This window comes from Brassica rapa, chromosome A02 (assembly GCF_000309985.2).
Source record: "Brassica rapa cultivar Chiifu-401-42 chromosome A02, CAAS_Brap_v3.01, whole genome shotgun sequence".
Classification (NCBI taxonomy): Eukaryota; Viridiplantae; Streptophyta; class Magnoliopsida; order Brassicales; family Brassicaceae; genus Brassica; species Brassica rapa.
This window is the reverse complement of record NC_024796.2, coordinates 31,220,671-31,244,689: the sequence shown is the minus strand read 5'-3', so window position 1 is coordinate 31,244,689 and position 24,019 is coordinate 31,220,671. Positions and strand designations below refer to the sequence as shown.

The 24,019-nt window shown below is 37.2% G+C and overlaps 4 protein-coding genes and 1 non-coding gene across 5 annotated transcripts; 2 read left to right on the top strand and 3 right to left on the bottom strand.

Moving 5' to 3' along the window:
- Positions 1-1,772: 1,772 nt before the first annotated feature.
- Positions 1,773-2,533, bottom strand: LOC103855383. Its single transcript, XM_009132358.2, has 2 exons — positions 2,456-2,533; positions 1,773-2,336 (listed from the first exon to the last, which is right to left on the bottom strand). Exons 1-2 carry the CDS (start codon positions 2,531-2,533, stop codon positions 1,773-1,775), a joined length of 642 nt encoding a protein of 213 aa, XP_009130606.2.
- Positions 2,534-3,166: 633 nt separating this feature from the next.
- On the top strand, positions 3,167-4,860 carry LOC103855328 (peroxidase 73). The gene is given in 5 exon segments (XM_009132297.2): positions 3,167-3,259; positions 3,262-3,392; positions 3,482-3,682; positions 3,809-3,974; positions 4,112-4,860. Coding segments are annotated over 5 exon segments (987 nt in total). The 5' UTR covers positions 3,167-3,177; the 3' UTR covers positions 4,519-4,860.
- A 2,813-nt stretch (positions 4,861-7,673) lies between these two features.
- Positions 7,674-9,167, bottom strand: LOC103855327 (LOB domain-containing protein 37). The gene is made up of 2 exons (XM_009132296.3): positions 8,504-9,167; positions 7,674-8,435 (listed from the first exon to the last, which is right to left on the bottom strand). The coding sequence occupies exons 1-2, from the start codon at positions 8,685-8,687 to the stop codon at positions 7,894-7,896; spliced, it is 726 nt and encodes a 241-aa protein (XP_009130544.1). The 5' UTR covers positions 8,688-9,167; the 3' UTR covers positions 7,674-7,893.
- Positions 9,168-17,351: 8,184 nt separating this feature from the next.
- On the top strand, positions 17,352-17,458 carry LOC117132219. The gene has a single exon (XR_004455779.1). It is a non-coding gene; the product is annotated as a small nucleolar RNA R71 (small nucleolar RNA).
- Positions 17,459-21,576: 4,118 nt separating this feature from the next.
- Positions 21,577-23,782, bottom strand: BR42 (zinc finger protein AZF1). Its single transcript, XM_009132294.3, has one exon. The coding sequence runs from the start codon at positions 22,733-22,735 to the stop codon at positions 22,028-22,030; it is 708 nt and encodes a 235-aa protein (XP_009130542.1). The 5' UTR covers positions 22,736-23,782; the 3' UTR covers positions 21,577-22,027.
- Positions 23,783-24,019: the final 237 nt, after the last annotated feature.

Here is a 24,019-nt window from a genome sequence, read left to right as displayed (position 1 = left end):
GGTTTGTGCCTCTACTGTGAGTGCTTGTTGATGAGCTTCAGAGATTGTTTGCGGTCTGAATAAGTTTAATGTGTATTGAATCTGTTGGCGTAAGCCTCCGATAAACCTCATAACCAACTGTGACTCAGAGTCTCGAAGTTCCACACGGTTGATCATCTTAAAGAAGTCCGTGGCATAGTCATCGACGGAACGTGTGCCTTGCCGTAGGTTTTGGAACTTCTGAAACATTAATTGCTCATAGTTATATGGCAAAAAAAATTTTTGCATCTCGCGCTTAAACTTATCCCAAGTGTGAATCTTCGTTTTCCCGGTGCGAGCTCGTGTAGTCTTGTTTTGAGACCACCATGCGGCAGCCCTATCACGGAATCGGATTGCAATAAGTGGAACACATTGATCCCGTGGTATATTTTTGAATTCCAGTATTTCCTCAACAGTTACAAACCAGTCGAGTAAATCTTCTGCAATCGTTGAACCATGGAACAGGGGTATTTCAAGTTTAAAGGATGATTTCCACGAAGGTTCATCTTTGTTGTCGTCTGAACTTGAGTCGTTATCATTATCCCCGCGGCGGCGTGCGTTCTGGCGGAGAGGAGCAAACGGATTGTCGTCGGCGTCGTTATCCGAGTCGTTATGGATAGAGACTTGGTCGTTGCGATCACGACGGTCACGTCGTACGGCAGGGGCGGTTTGTTGTGCTGTTAGGTTAGCAACAGCAGTTATCAGAGCCGTTACTTGTGCCTGGAGATCGTGAATGGATTGTTGAGTAGCAGGGGTGTCATCGTCATCAGCGTATTGCTGAGCACGAGTCTTACGAACCATTGTAGCGGGTTGAGAAGGATTCGGAGCGTAGCAGAGCTCTGATACCAACCTGGCGCAGCGTACGAATGGGTGAACGGTCGATCTAAGAATTTAGCGTTCGAGACCTGTTCTTGGATCGATCAAGAGTTTCTTGCGATAGCTTCTTGAGACCAACTTCATGTTTGATGAATAGAATCGAATCGAACAAGGGATAAAAGCAAAGCTCTTCTTTATAAATCAAAACGTGTCTAACAAGAAACATAAAGCTCTGTTTATATATCCATCCGTTTGGACAAATCCCATAAGGATAAGGATATTATAAACCGTCATACTAATTATAAAAGCCCAAAACGAATAATAAAAGGAATATTGTAAAAACCGAAATCATAAGACAAATGAATTTGAATATTCAAGTTGCTGCTGAAGGTGATGATGCCGCTGCATCATCTTGTCCCTCCTATGCTACGATCATGCGCTTATTTCGACGACTCCCTTTAATTTGTTTATTAGCTTTGATTTTCTAAAAAAGTTCCTTTAAATTTTCTATTTCATATTATTTTGACATAACATTTAAGAAGACTCCCTTTAATTTGTTTATTAGCTTTGATTTTCTAAAAAAATTCCTTTAAATTTTCCATTTCATATTATTTTGACATAATATTTAAAAAGACTCTATGATGCTTTAGAAAGGACTAAGATGTTGTAGTTTCCTGTTTATACACATGAATGTGTTATGTGTATGTGTGTGTGTTTTCACACATGCGTGTCTTTGTGTGCTTTGAGGTTAAAAAGGATATATACAAACACCGACATGCATGCATGCATGTAAGAATATATATTGTAGGTGATTGCTCCAAGGAGCGTTAAACAGTCGGTGTGGATTCTAAGATCGGAGATCTCGAGCTCCAGAGCCTTCGATAGAGCCGCTCGAACCGCCATGGCTTCTGCCACTAGTGGTGATCCAACAAACTCCTCTACACGGGTTTCTTCCAGTACGATAGGGGGGGTGAGCCTGAGAACATCCAAGCTAGTCCTGCTCTCTTTCTCTCTTTCTCCCAAGACGCGTCTGTGTGGCAGATAACCGCTTCCCCATTTTGTTGCCTTCTATTAGATGATGTCGTTTCCCTCTCCTTCTGCAACAAGGAGGTATGAAGTTCGATTTTTTGCTGCGCTAGATTCCATTCTTGTGCTGATGCTACTCCTTTTGTCGCTGTCTCCTCAGAGGTATAGCTTTTCTTTTCAAAGACCAGCGTGTTTCTTGAGTTCCATATTGCCCAGCAGATCCAGGATAGTACACTGCCTCTGATTCCTGTCGGAGGAAGACAGATCGCTTGACGGAACTTTGTAATTGCTTTCTCGAAACTGTCGTCATCCAATATATGTGGACCTTTAGCCAGTGGTATTTGTTTCCATACCTCTCTCGCATACTGGCATTTGAAGAAAATATGCTCTTTTGTTTCCTTTTCTTGGCATCTTATGCAGTTGAAGTCTGATCCTAGTCCACGTTTTTGCAGGTTTTCCCCTAAGGGGAGAGCATTCTGTATGATTGACCACAAGAACATCTTCATTTTGGGAGAGAAAGATCCCCTCCATACATCTCCCAACCAATTGAAGTACCCCGGGTTTGCGTGTCTTGTCTGTTCTAGAGGCCGTGTACAGCAGAGTTATACCCCGATCTTGTTGAGTAGACTCCTGAGGGCAATGGGAGCCATATGATTGAATCTTCAGCTCCCATCTTGCCTGGAGGGAGGCACTGGATTTGGCTTGCCAAGAAAGGTAAGACTTCTTCAATTCTCGTTTTGAGATGATTACAATTTCATAATAAAAAAAAATTACAATTTTGAACTTTTGCAAGGTTCGATTGATTTGATCCATGGACATATATGAGTTTAACCTAGCAAAACTGTACAACTACGTAAAGATGGACATGGTTGACAACAATAATAAAAATGGACATGATTAAGAATCTTTTCTCATCACAAAAACGACTCCTCCACACTCCTAGCCAGAACGTAATACCGATAAGAACTTACGACAATTGGAGGCCGCAAACAGGATAACTCCCTCCAGGTGAACATAATCCTTTGATCTTCACCGGTGACGGACTACGACCAAACCACCCAAGACCACCGTAAAGGCCACTCCAGATACTGAACCTTTTGCTTCTCTGAACCTAAAGGACTCAAAAGCTCGGATCTAGTAGAAACCACAGCGTCGAAGACACTCACGGACTCCACCAAAGCATTCCCCGCACCGCTACAACAGCGACGAGAAGAGACCCGTCGAAACAGACCTTCAGCTTGTTCAGATTCACGACCACCAAGCCTAGAAACCATACAAACTACAATCGAAGAAGAAATATGATAAACCCCAGACGAAATGGCGCGTTTAGGTCTGGTTCTCGCCATGGCTCTTTGCCTTACCATCTCTGTGTTTCCGGACACAACCACTGCTCAGCTCAACACAATTTCTACGGAAAGTCATGTCCTAATGTTGAAGCTATTGTGAGGAAAATTGTCCAACAAAAAGTCAAAGAGACATTCGTTACTATCCCAGCTACTCTCCGTCTCTTCTTCCACGATTGCTTCGTTAACGTAATGCTCAAAACTTTTGATAGCTTTTCTTTATTTGCATTCTATAATATGGGTTACTTACTTACTTACATGTTGCTTGTTATATATAGGGATGTGATGCGTCGGTCATGATTCAATCAACGCCTAACAACAAGGCCGAGAAGGATCATCCAGACAACGTGTCTTTGGCCGGAGACGGATTTGATGTTGTGATCAAAGCCAAGAAAGCTCTTGACGCAATCCCAAGCTGTAGAAACAAAGTTTCTTGTGCTGATATCCTTGCCCTAGCCACCCGCGATGTGGTTGTCGCGGTGAGTTATATAAAGTCATTTATCAATCTTAAAGAAACTATAGACAAAACATTCTCCTTAATTATAACCAACAAAATGCACAAGTGTACACGATATATAAAAAGTAGCTTTTTGGATGTGATTTAGGCTGAAGGACCGTCGTACCCGGTGGAACTCGGAAGGCGTGACGGTTTGGAGTCTACAGCTGCCAGCGTCCACGGAAACTTGCCAGGACCAAATGATAACGTTGACAAACTCAACAAGCTCTTTGCCAAAAACAAACTTACTCAAGAGGATATGATCGCTCTTTCAGGTAATAATATTAACATTAAATATTGATATATTTCACTACTTCTTAAAGTGAAAAGTGAGATTCCTAACAAATTAAAAAACATTATTTAGATCATCAAAATACATTTAATTTAAACCTTTTCAAACTTCTCCATGCAGCGGCTCACACCCTCGGATTCGCCCATTGTAGCAAAGTATTCAACAGAATCTACAACTTCAACCGCACACATATCATTGATCCAACTCTAAATAAAGGCTACGCTAAGGACCTTCGATTGGCTTGTCCCAAGAACGTTGACCCAAGAATCGCTATTAACATTGACCCAATCACTCCAAAGAAGTTAGACAACATTTACTTCAGGAATCTCCAACAAGGCAAAGGACTCTTCACTTCCGACCAAGTTCTCTACACCAATCGTCGCTCTAGGCCCACCGTTGACTCTTGGGCCAAGAACTCAGCTGCTTTCAACGCCGCCTTTGTTAAAGCTATGACCAAGCTTGGCCGCGTTGGCGTTAAAACTGGACACAATGGTAACATTCGTCGTGACTGTGGAGCGTTTAACTAAGAGGGAATACAGAAAATTTGAAATTCTGTTTTTGAGTTTTTTTCTTACAGCATTTTGATTCTTGACCGATTACGATTTTTTTGTTTTCTGTTTATTTTTGCTTCTTGTATTATTCACAAACATAACAATTATTATATATATCCTTGTTTTATTTCTTTTGGCTTCAATATTAATTACCTTATTTCTTCTATGGAAGTTGTTTAACAAATCAAAACCTAAGCATCCAAAATCAGCACAATAATTAAATCCCAAGACATATTTAAACACAAAATCTAAAGATGTTGTTCAACACAAACTCTGTAATTAAAGAATCAGATATACAGTGAAACCTCTATAAATTAATAATATTGGGATTACACAAATATTATATTTTTTTATTAATTTATAGAGATATTAATTTATGGATATACTAATTGAACAAAAAACTCAATTTAAAACTATAAAATTATATTAATTTATAGAGATTTTTAGTGTATATTAATTTATAGAGTATTAATTTAAAGAAGTTATACTGTATATAGTTACAGAGTTATCTTGTCTGAAAACCTGCATGCAAATCGGTGTAGCTAACCGGAACGTCTCAAGCTTTGCAGCCCAATCTTCCCCAAGTATCGACATTTTGACTCTTTCATTTGCTTGCATTACAATCCTTACTATACCTCCGTTTGAGTTGGACCAATACTCTGAAGTCAATGAAATTATAAACCTTAAAAACGTATATTACTAATTACGTAAGTAAGATCCGACATGTGTGGAAGGGAATCAACAAACAAGAGATATAATCAAATATTAATTTAATTTCTCTTTGTTAAAAGTATTTATAGTGGATGACGTAATACCGTAGACAATACAAAGTGCGTGGATTAGGAGATGAATTTTAAGGGTACGACCAATAAAATTGTTGAAGGGGCATATGTCTCTTGGACTCTCCCACGACGATGGATCGCTTATTTATTCTGATAAGTAGATATGATAACATTGAACCATATAAAGCTAAATGTAATTTAAGTCAGCAAGTGGGCTCGGAGGCGTAAGGTAAAGGAAAAGGACATAATGTGCCCTACCAGGTCCAATTACAACTACGGCTTTTTACATCCAGCACGAGTCATTCTATCCGTTTCTTAACATTATTTATCTGACTTCAATTTGTATCTTGAGGAGACAAGTCGTTGATCATATCATCTTTGGCTATATAGGTGGAATGGACGGAGCAGCTGGATGATGACATGGGAGTGTGGGACCATCCCTGACGTTCCCCAATATCGGTGGAGATAAATCCTGGGATCAGGGACGAAGTGACAACAACATTGAGCTAATCTATTGACGACAACAATATCTCGTATCGTATTGATAAGAACTGAAAACAAAATGAAATAAATGATAGAATGAACAAAGCCTATTAATTCCTTGAAAATTCGAGCTAGCTAGAATGTGACTGTTTTTTTCTTATTTCATTGACATTTTTATTTTGCATTTAAAATTCTGGTTCATTAAAAAAAGCCTGTGGATGTGTAGGCAATGAGAAACCGTGATTAGGAGAAACTGATTAAAATTATACTAAAAGTCATAGTAGTCAGAAAAAGCCAGTAAAGATGACATAGACCATCACTGCCTTTTGATTGCCATTGGGATGGTTGGCAATTTTTTATGGGGCATAGATCAGGATATCATTTTATCAGTTTACTTTTTATAAAACAAATGTATAAGTTTTGTATAATATATAAATATCAAATAAGAAGGAGTTCAATATAACAAAAGAAGTGATTGTAATAATGTTTTTGTGAGATAACATTAACAAAGTTATAAGCGAATAATAATATGAAGATAGAGAAAAAAGGAGTGTGTGTTTTAAGTATTCCATGGGTGGAGGAAGAAAATGGCTCTTTGCGTCGTCCAAAAGCCCCCTCTAAAACAAAGGGCTCTGAGTCATGTGTGCCTCCTCTACTCCTCTCCAACCATTTGGTCCAACCACATGCTTAGATATTGCATATCCATCTTTATTATTTTAATATGAGTATATGTACGACACAACTATTTTATTTGTTTCGATCTTTCTTTTTCGAAAAAAAAAAAATTTAGTTTATTTAATGTGCTAGGAGCCTCTACTAAATATATTGTTTGAGATTTTTATTTTTTTTACAGAATTTAACTTGCGATGTAGTATATACATCAGTATTTTACATGTCAATTTTTTGGTAAACATTAAATATCCAACGAATCAAACATGACATATCACATATGCACATATGCGCAGCAGCATTATGTTGATCAGTGAATAATGATAACTACTAGTTTAAAACTGAAAAATATTGGGAAAGATATAATGATAACTACTAGTTTAAAACTGAAAAATATTGGGAAAGATGATGAACAACTGGTGAAAAGTAGTAATTAGCTCGAGTTTATTCTATATATATACAACAACTCCAAACGAATGATCAATATGTTGTTTTATTAAGGGATATTTATCCCACATTGGAAAATCAATGAGACATTAAGTAATACTCCCTCTGTTTTTTAAAGATGAATGTTCTAGGATTTTCACACTTATTAAGAAACCATATTAAAACTTAGTTATTAATGTATAGTTTTTTGTAACTTTATATTTCTTATATTTTTAAACCAATAGGATTAAAAGAAATGTAATTAATATTTTTGAAACACACAATTTTTCATTATTAGTTGACAAAATATGCTTTGAAAACATAAAAAAAATACATCTTTTGGAAACAAAATATTTTCCTAGAACATCCATCTTTAAAAAACAGAGGGAGTATATAAAGGGTTAGGGTCAATCCACTAATTGCCAATTGGTTTTGAGTTGGAAGCCCATAATAAACCCGAATCTAACATGGTATCAGAGCCCAGATCCTAATAAGTTAAACCCCTAATTAATATTAACCCTACCCGACCGGGTATATAGGTCGTAATTGACTCGCTCGACCGAGTATAACTGTCTTAAAGTTCCGAGATTTCTGGCCGATAAGAGCCATCATCTCGAGGAGGGGTATTAAGGGATATGTATCCCACATTGGAAAATCAATGGGACATTAAGTAATATATAAAAGGTTAGGGTCAATCCACTAATTGCCAATTAGCTTTAAGTTGGAAGCCCATAATAAACCCGAATCTAACAGTTATCGTGTCATGAAGTGTGAAAATAGAGATGGATTATCATTTTTTTTCACTCAAAAAAAGATAACATTGGTTAATTAATACTATAGGATGCAAATACTCTTAATACTAAATATCAACCGAGAGAACAAAACTGCATAGCTAACTCGTCGGTCCAAATATTTTTGTATCCACGAAAAGAGGGAAAGACAATGTGTAAAATTACATTTTTAAACCCTAATTAAAGCAGAGAAAGTTTCCTTAAACAAAAAGGTTAAGCAGCTGTCTTGTTTCTCCTCCTCCGCCGTTACCGTAGCGTTCACCTGTTGCAGTGGCATCCCAAAACGACGTCGTGGTCGCCACTGACTCCTCAGAGTTCATGGACGGTGTTCCTGATCGCTGCCGTGTGGGAGAAGGCGTTGTTTTAGTGGATAAATTAGGGTTTAGTGAAAGATCGAGCTCGGAAGAATCAACTCGCTTACGCTTCTTGGCAGAAGAGTCCAGCGTAGATCTGGATCTTGAGCTTGAGAATCTAGAATGATGGTAGATGTTACGGTCGCTGGAACCATCATTAAGGTTCAGCATTCCCGTGCAGATCTCAGACCCTTCTTCCGATGGAAAGCCGGCGAATCCACCGCCGTGAGCGAGAAGCTCCGGGATGGGTCTCAAAGAACCGCCGCGAAGCACCGTCTCAACCGCAGCTTGGCAGATATTCCAGTTACCCGTCCACAGCATTCCTATAGCTCCGTTGACTGGATTCACTGTTCTCCCACAAGCTTCGTATAACAAAGACTGAAACAGAGCTGCGCCAAAAAAAAGATTAGAAAACCTGAGGAAAAAAGTGTAATATCGTTGGAGATCTGTTAATTACCGGGACGTTGAGGTTCCGGTACGGCGGAGATGAAAGACATTAGACCGGCGCGGCCGAAGAATTTAGCGACGAAGACGGTGGCGTGTCCCTGAGCGTCGGCGGTTTCTATCCATTGGATACATGGCCTGAGGATGCAGTTCTCGCTGCAACCTTTTCGGAGCACACGGCAACCATTGCAACTCATTCTTTATTTCCGACAAGATTTAACTAGTTTCTTTGCTGAGTTTTGTGACTTTTTTCTAACTTTTAATTCTCTTTCCGACAGAGTCTGTCCAGTTTGTTGCTGATGTCTTGGAGAATCTCCAAGGAAGAAGAAGAAGATTTGCTTTGGGAGCAAGAAAGTGATGTTTGCACAGAAACAAAGATAGATGACCATATATATAGACATAAATAGTATATATTAAAAACCCAAGTTGGGATTTAAAAGAAAAAAATTGAATAATAAAGAGCTAAGAGACATATAACTTAGGAAGGCAAGCGTCCTTGTGCGTGAGGCTCGCCGCCGTAGAAGATTCTCAACCTTACACCATATTTTTATATAATCTTTTGAAAATTTAACTACTGCTCTTTGTCCCCAAAGAAAAAGTAATAGACTACATTTTAATAATCTGTGTGTGTTTTATAACGTTTTTATGAAGTTACCCTTTGAGAGAGGGTAGTCAAGATTCCAAGATGCTGGGTGTGAGCGGCACCATGTCTCCGCAAAAAGTCGTGTCTTCTCTCAGCCATTCATTTAAAAAAAAATATTTTTACGAGTCCTTTTCCCAACGGGTTAGGAATCCACTAATCATTCTTTATCACTAGGTCCTTGGCCGCGCTACGCGCGGATAGTATTTTAATTTTTTTTTATATATTTTTATACTATTATGTCAATTGTTTAGTTTTATAAAATGTTATGTTTTTACTGTAAATTTGGAATTAAAAATCTAATTTTTCGTTACTGTAAAGTAAGTTAATTTTTTTGAATCTTACCACAACACATTATACATGAAGAGAATATAGTTGATCTTTATATTCTTATTTGCTGTAATATTGAAAATTTTGATGATTTGTTTAAATGGTTTTTTTTTTAATTATATATTTTAAGATTGATTTTTCGTGACTACATTCTATAATTGTCTAAAAAAAAATTGTTTGTCCCATATAGACATCCACATAAATATGAACTTCTGATAAATTTGTTCATTGGAATATTTAGTTTCACTTTCAACTTTATTCTCTTTTTTGGCACCCTCATGCTAACTTGTGGGGCTAGCCAACTTGGTGCAAAAGGGTTTACAAAAGCTGATCGAGATGCGCGTGATCGGACACCTTTTGCTAGGCTATTCGTACAGAATTTTAAAGATCTAAGAATATAAGCAACAGAAAGTTCAGAAAATTATTTAGATACAGCCTGTATTTCGTCTAGCTCCGAGTCCAAAGCAGACCAATCTTCCTCCTTTTGAATGAGTATAACCAGTTGTTCACAGTTGATTAAAAGATCATCTCTTTGTGTCCAAACTTCAGTATCACTTGCATTGCCCATAGCAAACCATCAGCTTCCGCTTGCAGTGGTGATTTGGTGCGTGTATATTGGCCCTTGCTCCAAACAGCATTGGAAAGTCACCATCCATTAACACAAAGCCAAGTTCATATATGTCTCTTTCATTTTATCCAGGATGACTAGCAAGAGCGTTTCTTTGCGGAGAAACAGTTGTGTCCGTTACTTCAACTCCCATATCAATCTCCATAATCTCGTCTATACGTTGAGATATCCTCCAACAATCTGCTTCAATTTTATTCGCTAATGGAAAATACATAATTCCTACGACACTATTAATTATTGTTTTTTTTTGTAACACCGATACGACAAACTTATGTTTGATTTAACAAAACTCTTATTTTAATTTTGTATTAAAGAATCAATCATATTTCATATTATCCATAATTTTAGTAAATTTGCTTATTTGTCATGTTTTTATTAGATTTTAGCTAAATCATTGATTTATTATTTATTTTTAGCTAAGTCACTAATTTATTAATTAAAAAAATACCCTTAATTAATATTATATATATATTAAAAAATAAATTTTATTTTAGTAATATTAAATTTCTATTTTATATTAAAATTTAGTTAGTTTTTCTTATTTTTCATATTTTATTAGGTTTTAGACTTTTAGATAGGTTATTGATTTATTATTAATTTCTAACTGATTCGGTAATGTGTTAATTAAAACAATACCCTTAATGAATTTTATATATAATTAAAAACGAATTTTATTTTAATCATATAAAATTTATATGTTATATTAATATCAAATAATTGATTCTAAAATAATATAATAAAATTATCAAAAATTTAAAAATAAGATAATTTTTATATATATTTTGTTGCTATTTGAAAACAATATTTTTATTATAAAAGTTAAGAAGATACAAAAAATTATAGTTAAATATTATTCAAGAAAAAAACATTTATATAAAGATATTTTCTAAACTATTTCTAAGATATGAGTGTTTTAAAAAATTCAGGATGTTTAAAACAGGGGATTATGCTTATGAGAGAGTGGCTCGGGAATGGGTTTCGAAATGGGTCGAATGGGCTCCGAAAATAGCTTATTTTTTTTAACTCAAACTCAAGTCCGGATGACATGGCATCTTGGTTGGTTTACAATATTTTGCCCATGTGGCAAGGCTTAGAAAGTAGAGATTTAGTCCCTTTTATATAGTAGGATAGTAGACGAGGGTAATCATAGGTAAGTAATCGATGAAATTTGCAAAAGGGCAATAATTGGCTTCCATACCTGGTTACTGAGTGGGTGAAATAATAATATAACATCTCACCATGGTTTAGGCTTTTTAGAAATCTTATTTTTTATGGAAGGCTAATCATTTTTGTATATGTAAAAGAAGATCACATGCAATGTAATGCAATACTAGGTAATAATCCGCGCCTTGCGCGGAATGTATTTATTAGTTTGGTTATTTTTAATAAAAATACATTAAATCTGTCTAATATGGATATTGGTTCGGTTTTAAGTTTTTTTTTTGTTTTTAATCTTCTAAAATATAACTATTATTTTAAATTAATATTCATTTTAGTTAATTCGGTTAAAATTTTTGATTTTTTGGTTTCTCCGGTAAAAACCAAAAATTAATATTATTTGTTTATTTTCATGTTATGAATTTTAGATAGTCGTCATGTCAAACCAATAGTTTCATATTATAGTTTCTAAATAGATAATAGTTTAAGAAAAAGAAAAGAAAATTATTAAGATAAATCATTTCACTACAATTTGGTCGGTAGTGAAAGAATCATTAAGAAAAAGTATTTCAACTTTAAAAAAATTAGATATTTCAGTTGTGGTGAATACTTAGCTATAAAGTGCTTACATCAATGTACACATGTATGTGTATGTAAAAAGTGTATAAAAATAGTTGAGAAACATATAAAAAATATAGTTAACTAATATTAAATGATATTTTTGTTCAAAATAATACATGAAAAATGAAATTAAAATTAATTTAAAATAAAAAGATCTTGACATTAGTCAATCTTTTCATATAAAATAAAATAAAATTGTATCCGTAAATAGGGGTGGACACAGATCGAATATCTGGATATTTGGAAGCATTCGTGTCGATTCAATCTTTAGCCACCTAGATATTCGGTGACTCGAATATTCGAAATATTTTAGAATTTTAAAGAATATCCGATTTGATCCGTAAATAAAATAAAATTTAAAAAGTAATTGAAACATTTAATAATAATATTTTATTACAAAAATAAAACATTATTTAACTTTTTAAATTCTAATACCTAATATAATAAATTTAATTCATTAAAATATTTAAAAACTGATATAAAGTATAATATATATAACATATATATATAATTCTTTACATATATGTATATATATGCATATAACAGATATATGTTCCTAAAAATATTGATATTTGTGATTTGCTTCTTCTTTGGATATTATATTTTAGTATTTGATTTGTTTCGTAGGGTTTTGGATATCCAGATGTTTTGGTTCAAATCAAAACGGATAACTGATGTTAGGAGTTTTCAAGGCTCCTAAGACAAATGTTGTAGTATAAATGATTGTCGAACCAGTTCTGAGGGATATCAAAGCACTGAGAATGCAAGTACTCACTTAATCTAAGTGCAACCAATGATTTAGAAGGGTTTTAAACTATGACTAAAACTAGAAAGCAATAACAGAATGATACTTTCTTGACTAAAGGAAAAGAGAACTCATGGGTATAGGGATTAGACCTTGGGTGATCAAGTATCGAACTAAGGATGGCAAATGATCAATCAAACTATCAACCTTAAGCCTAGACACAATTCTAAGCAAGCTCTATGTCTAGATGAATGCTCATTTGCTAACATATCTCAAACATCAAATGTCTTTGGTTGAATAATATGAAAGTAATCATTACTAACAAGTCTATTAGCTATCTTAGCATCTTTAACAACAAATGTCTTTGGCAAAGTATACTAAAAGCCTAGGAGAGTTGTCTCGGGCATTTCATCGAACACCTTTCGGGTGAGAAATGCCTAAAGATCAACAACTGAGTGGCCAACTCAGAAGATGCATTATGATTACTCTACTAGCAAGGAAATATGAATGATCTACACTAAAACATCCTAGCTCTAACCTAATCACCCTTAATCTCCCTAACCCATGAATTCAAAAGGTGATTACTCACTAATCTCCATGATTCCTCTTAAACCCATATTGGATTTCAGATTAATCATGTAGAGAAATAGATAAGAAATCAACAAGAACACAAGAACATAACAAATCAAAACCCAAGAGATGAACTTCTCAAGAGAGTTCTTGTGTCTTTCTCAATAGATCAAAGATAAAAGATAATCTGCCACTAGTGGCTACAAAAAGATGTTTAAAACATAGGTTTTAGAAATGTAAAACGTGCATAATGAAATGACCAAAAGGCCCTTAAGTAAAATAGAAATCGAGCAGATAATAGGCGCGGAGCGACCTCGGCATGTCGCTCCGGCAAGTCGCTCCGGCCTTCGGGAGCGACCTCAGTGGGTCGCTCTGAGAGGTCGCTCCAGGCTTCGCTTCGTGTCGTCTCGCCATAGAGACGCGAGCGACCTCGGGGTGTCGCTTTGGGAGGTCGCTCCGAGAGGGGCGTGAGATGCGAGCGACTTCGTGGTGTCGCTCCGGGAGGTCGCTCCGGGCTCGTTCTCGCGTCTCCGAGTGATGAAACCGCGAGCGACTTCTCCCTGTCGCTCTGGTAAGGTCGCTCCAATAGGGAGGTCAGAGCGACTTGGTGGTGTCGCTCCGGACTGGTCGCTCCATGCCTTGCTCGCCCAATGACCACTCTAAACACTCCTTTTTGAGCTCCAAATGCACCCAAATGTCTCCAGAAACTCGATGTGGTACTCAAATACCTGATAGAGACATATGTATGCAAAATGCAACCTAAACATGTCTAAATCCTAATCTATATGATGAAAATGTTTATGAATGAATGGATAAAACAATGTAAATATGCAAGATATCAACTCCCCCAAACTTGTTCTTTTACTTGTCCACAAGTGAACTTTCTAGAACTCATAGGGAGAGAGGTTGAAGGAGGGAGCACATAGCCAAAAGAAACACAACTAGCACACTCTCTTATTACACTCTAGCTTCTCTAGGCCTATCTTAACTCTTTTTGTTCTTACACTCATCATCAAGCATCCACACATTCAAATCAACCAACTCTCACATTCATTAAGCACAAAACATCAGGTGAATTCTTGCAAATGGTCAGTTGGTCCAAGTCATTTGGTTGGGTAAGGGAAGGCTTTTATTCAAGTGATTCAAGAGGTTCAAAACATATGATCTTTAAGGTGGTTTACTCTCAAAACAAGTAGCCTTGACATTGCACATAATATATCTAAGAAAGGGATCAACTCATGCATACAATGCTCAATCTCCATTGTTCTACCCTTTTCCCAAACATACAAATCACACAATCATTTCCCAATGTCAAACCCTACTCACATCTCTCACCAAAAGATCCTAAGAACTTTAACTCCTTCTCTTTGAAATCTACAAGGGATTTTTCACAACCTCAAAACATTTCTTAGCTCCTAACAACTTTGCTAGCCCCCCTTTTTCTTTTCTTTTTCTTTTTTTTTTTTTCTTTTCTCTTTTTTTTTTCGTTTTTCTTTTTCCTTTTTTTTTTTTTTTTTTTTAGGCTGGGGGCCAAGACTTTTCAAAACTTGAGCTAGAGGCTTCTATACTGGTCCCAATAAAACAATTCACTTAAGCACAAAGAGTCTATTCTTTTCCTTTTTCATTTCTCCCAAATCATAATCACAACACTCACCCCCACCTATAGCTAGACAATAGAGTGTCCAATCTAGCAAGAATGAAGATCAAGCATTGTCGTTCCCGATACTCTCAACATTATGCACATGTAAGACTTTCCGAAAAAGGCCTCACTCATCAAACAATGAAAGCTTAAAAGGAGGAAAAGGTTTTGGGAGTGGTCTACCACTAGAGTTTGTCAAAAAAGATTGGTATAAAAGATGTGACAACTCAAGTGTGTATAGCCATGACTCAGTACACAAGGGACCATGAGCAAGAAGCATTAAGTTCGTTCAGTTCAAATAAGGTTGTAGTTGGTTTCAAAGACTGAGTTTCAGCAATCAACAAGTTTCAGGAAGAGTTTTCAAGGCTCGAAACATACAAGTCTTTTTGAGAGGTGCAAAAACTACTCAGGTGAAACGTAGTGTTCTTTACAAGGCATTTAAAATCATTGCTCCCAATGCAAGTGAATGCAACCTATATGCTCTAGACTCTCCTAAAAAATGCAAATGATGCAAACTAAATGATTGGTTTTTTTTTTTTTTTATGCAAATAGGTATGCAATGCATGACTCAATGAAACAACATCAAAGTAAACATGATCAAATACTTGGTACCTCCCCCAAACTTGAGTTACACAGTCTCTGTGTTGTCAAGTAGAGAGAGAGATACCGAAAAGAAGACTAATATGCAAAAATAAAATGGTATATACAAGGGAGTGTGGTGGGTTACCTTCTATGGGAAATGAGTAGAGGGAGATGCTCCCTCTTCGTCGTCCTCAGGTGGTAACTCTTCAAGGTGCTCATCAGCAGGAGTGCCCATCTCTTCAATGTAGAAGGCTTGCCCGAACACAGTTGGTTTCCTCATTTTCCTCTTGATGTCAAAGTGGAGGATGTTCTCTTTACCCAAATGGAGATCAATCGTGCCTTCCTTCACATTAACAATAGCTCCTGCTGTAGCTAAGAATGGCCTTCCTAGAATCAATGGGTCTTGAGCCTCCTCACCCATCTCAAGCACCACAAAATCTGTAGGTATCTCATACCTTCCAATCTTCACAGGGAGGTCCTCTAAGATGCCCACAGGATACTTCACTGAACGATCAGCTAACACCAGAGAGAGTCTACACTTCTTGTACTGAGTGAATCCAAGCTTCTTTGCAACAGACAAAGGCATCAAGCTGACACTAGCTCCCAAATCGCAGAGACTTTTCTCAAATACCATAGGTCCAAGAGCACAAGGTAGTGTGAAGCTTCCTGGATCCTCTAATTTCTCTGGAACATCAAGCCTCTGGATGATGGCATTGCACTCATGGGTAAGAATCATCATGCCTTCCATCTCCTTCTTCTTTGCAGCTACAACATCTTTCAGGAACTTGCTGTATTGAGGAATCAACATGAAAGCATCGATGATGGGCATTGCAACCTGAGCTTCACTCATTTGCTTCTCAAACAGAGCCTTGTACTTCTCTAGCAGCTGCTTCTTGAATCTACCAGGGAATGGAAGTTTGGGTTCATAGGGAGGAGGAACAAAAGAACTTTCACTTGCTGGAGTAACAACTTCACCATCCTTTACTGTCTTCTTCTCCTCTCCAACCTTTCCTTTACCTTTGGCTTCCACTATCTTCTCCAAGATCTCGTCATTGATCTTCTCATCAACAATCACCACTTCATCATCTATGTTGATGGCAACCCCCTCACCTAATTTCTCAGCATCCTTGGTGAGGGTTCTAGGAGGTAACTGCTTACCACTCCTAAGGGTGATAGCTTTGGCCTCCTTGGGATTTTGGTCAGACTTTCCAGGTAGAGATCCTTGCTGGCGATTCTGGTGAGTGTTCATGGAAGCAAATTGATTCTCTAAATTCCTGACTGTAGAAGCAAGGTGTGAGAATTTGTTGTTGAGCTCATTGTAGCTCCCATCAATCTTGGAATGAAGGTTCTTCAACTCATAACCAACTTGCTTCTCACTTCTAGTCTGAGACTCCAAGATTTGCTTCAGTAAGGTATCAGTGCTGCTCTCTTGAGGAGCAGAGGAACCAGACGAGGGGTTTTGCTGAGGCTGATAGCTGCCTTGCTGGTTGTTCGAGGCTGATAACCACTCTGCTGGTTGTTGGAATAGGACTTCTGTTGGTAGTTGTTGTACTGAAAGTTGGGTTCTTTTTGTACCAGCTACCATTGTTGTTGATGAAACACAGCTCTTCCTGACCTTCCAAACCCTCAACTTCATGGACAAAGCTGGTGTCTCTTGGCTTGGGTTGCCGACAAAGTGCAGCTGCTCTTGGGTAGCTTTTTCAGCAAGGAGGATGTCTATCTTATCCTGTAGAGCTTTCAACTCCTTCCTCGTTTGCTTATCCTCAGTTCTACTGCTTCTGTCGTGGTCTCCACTGTAGACTGCATCACTCTTTACCATGTTGTCAACCAGCTCCTCTGCATCCTCCTCAGTTCTCCCCAAGAAGAACCCATTGCTAGCTGTATCCAGTCTGGCTCTGTACTTAGGAGAGCACCACGGTAGAATGTGCTCAGCAAGCTCTCCTTAGAGAAACCATGGTGTGGGCATTGAGCTTGGTAGCCCTTGAATCTCTCCCAGGCTTCACTGAAACCTTCCAAGTTCTTCTGTTGAAAGCTGGAAATCTCGTTTCTCAGCTTAGCAGTTCTTGAAGTAGAGAAGAACTTCTCCAAGAATGCTTTCTTGCAGTCATCCCAAGTGGTGATGGAGTCGCTGGGTAGAGACTTCTCCCACTGACGTGCCTTATCCCCCAAAGAGAAAGGGAATAGCTTGAGCTTTAAGGCATCTTCGGACACACCATTGGTTTTTGACAACCCACAGTAGCTGTCGAACCTGTCCAAGTGATCAAATGGATCCTCTAGAGCCAAGCCATGATACTTGTTGTTCTCGATCACGTTGAGGAGTCCTGATTTGATCTCAAAGTTGTTGGCTGCCACAGCGGGTGCTCGGATTCCCAATCTATGACCATGAATGTTGGGGCGGTCGTAAGTGCCAATGGGTCGAGCTGCTCGCTGTTGGTTTTGAGGTATGTCTCCCATATCAGTACTCAATCTCTGCAAGTGAGCCTGTTGCTCTTCTTCTCTTCTATTTCTAGCACACTCTCTCTCTAAAGCTCTGATGTCTGCAGCTATTGGAACTAGGTTTGATGGACCCCTGCTCCTCAAGTTCATACACCTGTAGATTAAAGGGAGGTGAAGAAAGAAATCAGTAACAAAAGAAAATAAAAATGACTTAGTCTCAAGCAAGTGACTAAATCTCAATGTTCAAATCTACTCAGAATTTGGCAACGGCGCCAATTTGATGTTAGGAGTTTTCAAGGCTCCTAAGACAAATGTTGTAGTATAAATGATTGTCGAACCAGTTCTGAGGGATATCAAAGCACTGAGAATGCAAGTACTCACTTAATCTAAGTGCAACCAATGATTTAGATGGGTTTTAAACTATGACTAAAACTAGAAAGCAATAACAGAATGATACTTTCTTGACTAAAGGAAAAGAGAACTCATGGGCATAGGGATTAGACCTTGGGTGATCAAGTATCGAACTAAGGATGGCAAATGATCAATCAAACTATCAACCTTAAGCCTAGACACAATTCTAAGCAAGCTCTATGTCTAGATGAATGCTCATTTGCTAACATATCTCAAACATCAAATGTCTTTGGTTGAATAATATGAAAGCAATCATTACTAACAAGTCTATTAGCTATCTTAGCATCTTTAACAACAAATGTCTTTGGCAAAGTATACTAAAAGCCTAGGAGAGTTGTCTCGGGCATTTCATCGAACACCTTTCGGGTGAGAAATGCCTAAGATCAACAACTGAGTGGCCAACTCAGAAGATGCATTATGATTACTCTACTAGCAAGGAAATATGAATGATCTACACTAAAACATCCTAGCTCTAACCTAATCACCCTTAATCTCCCTAACCCATGAATTCAAAAGGTGATTACTCACTAATCTCCATGATTCCTCTTAAACCCATATTGGATTTCAGATTAATCATGTAGAGAAATAGATAAGAAATCAACAAGAACACAAGAACATAACAAATCAAAACCCAAGAGATGAACTTCTCAAGAGAGTTCTTGTGTCTTTCTCAATAGATCAAAGATAAAAGATAATCTGCCACTGGTGGCTACAAAAGATGTTTAAAACATAGGTTTTAGAAATGTAAAACGTGCATAATGAAATGACCAAAAGGCCCTTAAGTAAAATAGAAATCGAGCAGATAATAGGCGCGGAGCGACCTCGGCATGTCGCTCCGGCAAGTCGCTCCGGCCTTCGGGAGCGACCTCAGTGGGTCGCTCTGAGAGGTCGCTCCAGGCTTCGCTTCGTGTCGTCTCGCCATAGAGACGCGAGCGACCTCGGGGTGTCGCTTTGGGAGGTCGCTCCGAGAGGGGCGTGAGATGCGAGCGACTTCGTGGTGTCGCTCCGGGAGGTCGCTCCGGGCTCGTTCTCGCGTCTCCGAGTGATGAAACCGCGAGCGACTTCTCCCTGTCGCTCTGGTAAGGTCGCTCCAATAGGGAGGTCAGAGCGACTTGGTGGTGTCGCTCCGGACTGGTCGCTCCATGCCTTGCTCGCCCAATGACCACTCTAAACACTCCTTTTTGAGCTCCAAATGCACCCAAATGTCTCCAGAAACTCGATGTGGTACTCAAATACCTGATAGAGACATATGTATGCAAAATGCAACCTAAACATGTCTAAATCCTAATCTATATGATGAAAATGTTTATGAATGAATGGATAAAACAATGTAAATATGCAAGATATCAATAACGAATCGAATTAAAATTTATGAATATTTTGTTCAATTTTATCTGTAAACAATAAAAATAATATATATATATAGTTTGGCTTTTAATTCGTTATTTATTTTTATTCGAACCAAAAAATCCAGGGTTTTATTGGAACCATGTATATGAGTTATATTTAAAAAAACGTAAAGTACATAGTGTGAACACATTTATGAATATAGTGTGAATGCATTAACATATTTATTATCAAATCATTGTGAGGATGCCACATGTCAATTATAATGTGAATGCATTTATTACAATGCTTCTTCTTTAATATATAAGGGATAAGAGAGATGCATAGTTAATTAATCTAGTAAGAACGATTTAAAAGGACTAAAACTAAGGGATAAAAAAAATGTTAGGCTACTTAGCAAGAAAAAAGCGAATTCGCTTCGGAGGCCTACCTATAAGATTGTATAATTTTAAAAGAAGTTTTGTAATAGTCTAGTAGAAGTCTTCTTCTATTGTCATTCTCCACGCAGCTAAAGCGAGGCTCTGCATGCAAAGATGTCACGAGTGACGCACTGAACGTTTTCTTTTTCCCACGTATTAAAATAAAATAGTTGCGACATAAAACTAATGCGATGAACCGCTGTCGTTGGAGACTTCTATAAACAGCCTACCATAACACTGCTTTGATATATATGTCCATTTCTTAGTGGGCTGCAGTTTTTATATTCTTATTAGGTCGGGCCATGTAATTCTGCAATCATCAGAGTCTCATCTCATGACTATTATGGTTATGGGTAACGAAGATAACAAGATTTTCCGAATTAACTTTTCATAAACGGAGGTTTATGGTTGTGAATGGGCCGTAATTTCAGACCAACCATCAATCTAATAGTCTTTGAAATTTAGATGTATATTTTTCTGAATCGAGTAATTCTGAGGTTGAAGGTTAACAGGTTGGCATCAAGCCAATTTACCTCACATGTCAAATATTTTAATCTCATGGTCAAAGGAAACGGTTCAAATAAAGTGGTAATATTGCATAGCCGAAGGATCTAGGTTCACTTGCATGCTGTAAAGAGTGTATTGTGGGTTGTTCCAACTCTTTAAATCTATGAAACGCTACAAATCATTTTATAACAGGAAACCATGATTATGTATTAATTGTCTTATTAAATAAATAAATTAATGTGGAGTAACAGATCACTAGGAGCTGTGAGTAACAGAATTCAAGTGGCTTTCCTTTGCTTGCGGAAGCAAATGAAGTACAGATTACGAAAAAAAAATAAGAAATTCAGTAAACTATTACAGAACGGTCCACTACATAATAACGTGTAAGATCCAATCATCCACACCTCTGTATGAAAACTGTTTTTTTAGAGCAAAAAAATGGTAACTATGTCCCTTTAGAGTAATTTATATTTTGTGTCATATTTTCCTATAATATCCTTTAATATTTTTGAAAATAAATTTAATAAATAGTTTTACAAACAAAAAAAAAATGGAAAAATAGTAACTTTTGATAAAATACCTATATGAACTTAGTGATATTTTTTCCAGTTATAAAAAAGTTAAAATTATAAATTTCATATTATGTTCTAAATAAAGTGGAAATGACATTCTACGAAGTAGAAAACAAAATCTACTTTTTTCATTGAATCTACAATGTTTAGAATACGTGATCTACGTAAATAGGAGTATTCTAAAAATATTTAGAATACACATTCCGCGCTTAACCTATCGTTCTAAAATCTTTAGAAATCAAAATCTACACATTAATATAAATCTAAAACACGTAAAAACCGACTTCTACAGATTTACTATAAATCTAAAACATGTAGAAATCAAAATCTAAACATTACTATAATTCTAAAAAACTGTAGAAACCGATTTCTACATATTAGTTGTATTCTACGGATAAGAAATCAGTTCCTAAAAATATGGAAACAAAATATTTGGGAATATTCACTTTTATATTTTGAAAAAAAATCAATTTTTTTTAAAAAAAAAATAAAAAAACGAAAAAGGAACAAAAAAATAAAAAAAAAAACGAAAAAGAAATAAAAAATTACAATTTTAAGGGCATTACTGCCATTTTGAAAAAAAATAGTCTAATGGGACATAAAGTAGTGTAGATTAGTATAAATAGACATAGTTACCATTTTTTTGCTCTAAAAAAACAATTTTCCCTATTCTTTTTAAATTTTCTCTTTTGACAAAAACTATTTCAATATCTCAATTGTTTCCTCTATCTATAAACAAATCCAACAACAAATAAATAAACATTTCTTAAAAATAAAATAAAAATGCAAATGCGCAAGTCCACTCCAATCACTTTCATTACAAACTCAGTCAAGCTGAAGCAACTGGAAACAAACGACTGTTAATACTTCACCGTCCACTAACCCCACTCCTCTCGCTTGAAAGTTGACTTTTATAACGAGCCTAGTCAACGTTAAGATATCACAACTGCGACTTGATCAGCCGGTAAATTCAAGTCAAACCCCCGGTTGTCGCCGGTCGCGCTCTGTTCTGACGATCTTTCATCATCCACATAGCTGCCGTCACTGCCACCGACGACCTCCACGCTGTTGCTGCTACTGCCGTTACCGTTTCCGTTATTACCAGCGTCATAGTGACACCGTTTGTGTCCACCCAAAGCCTGACCTGACGAAAACGACTTGAAACATATCGAGCAAGTATGAATCTTCCCGCTTTGACTAACGCCGTTACCGTTGATAGCGACGGAACCACCGTTGCTGTTACTATGACTGTTATTAGACTGCTCTTGGTTGATGGGAACGTTAACGTTGCTCGCCGGTTTCCGGTGACTCGTCTTGTGTCCACCTAAGGCTTGGTAAGAGGAAAACGACTTTCCGCAGACCGTACACTTGTAACCACGGTGGTCGGAGGACGAAGACGGAGGGAGAGGAGATTGCACGGCGGAGCCACGAGCGAGCATGAGGAGACAAAGAGCGAGATACTCTTCTTCTGAAGGAGCCGTTTCTTGATTCAGACGACTCTGATCAAAACGTTGTCGTTTGGTGCGTTTTCTTTTAGCCCATTGCTCGAGATTCTCCGGCTCCATTTCTTCGCGATACCGGAGAAGAGGCCGAGCGGAGGCGGTGGCTGAAGTCGGAGAATTGAGAGTCTCAAGAGCCATATAAATCTTGAGATGTGATCTTGAGGTGTTTAAGAAGGAGAAGAAAGAGTGAAGTGAAGTGTGTGTGTGATGTATTGTGAGCACGTCTTATGTTTGTGTTGTGTTGTGTTTTAGGAGTTGGTCTGATTTATATTTATATAACTTGTAGAATTGGGATTGAATGTGGGAACGTGGGTTATGAGTGATCAAGTGGTGCTGCTCTTGCTTTCTTCAATCCATTAAATTCCTTTATTTTAGTATAATATGTTGTCATTAATTTTGGAATATTATAGGATTTTTATTTTACCAAGTCAATGTATTGTTTTTAGTTAGAAATTGCCAAATTGTTGAGAAAAAATATCTAAGAAGAATAGTATAATGTATGTGTAAAAGATTACTATTCCAACACTTCCAAGTTCTATATAATAAACTAATAATGTAATAATACGTATAAAACGGAGTTTTCACCAATTGGTTAGGAACTTTTCAAACTTTCAAGTTGATTCTCACCCGTTTCCCGGTCGTTACACTTATTTGTTTGAAATTTAATTAAACGATTAGGAATGTAAAAGCTATGATTAAAATATAAGATTAGCAAGACAGTTGTTCTTTAAAGGGAGTGCCATATCTCCGGAGTTGTATTTAAAATTTTAAATCGAGAAAGAATAAGCTTTTGCCACTCTGGAGTGTAGTATCTTTTTACTCGTTTCGTGAGATGTGGTGGCATTAGGCCGTTGCTCATCTGGCACACCCTCATTAGTTAAAGAAGGCTGGATCCTTCTGGCGGCCCGCGTGGCGTAAGGGGAATGGTGAGACTTTTCGGTGGATAGTTAAAAGTCGGTACGAGAGACTTAAGGCCCACAGTTAGTTGCATCACTCTCTCATTATACACTATATCTCTGTTTGCTTGATCCTACATTTTATTGGCTTATTAGAAAAGGAAAAAAACAACAACTTGCTTGCAAGTTTTCCATTTTTTATTTGTAGAAATGATACAAACACGGTCGATATTCTCAAGAGGGGCATATTCTGAGTTATTGTGTGTGTGTGTGTGTCAAACTTTCCCACTAGGCAGTAGTCACCAACCTCAACCAGATACAATGATATGCTAAAACTAAAAACCAGAAAATTAAATTAAATAATGTGTAAAATAATCATTGGGCCTCGTTGACGAAAGAGGAGTACTGGGTCTTAGTCTTGTTGTTGCATTATGAAGTGGGCAGTGGGTCGTCGTTGCTTATAAGAGCCTACTCAGTCAATTCAACTGCCAAAACGCTTCAACGAATCTAGAACCTGTCGTTTCTG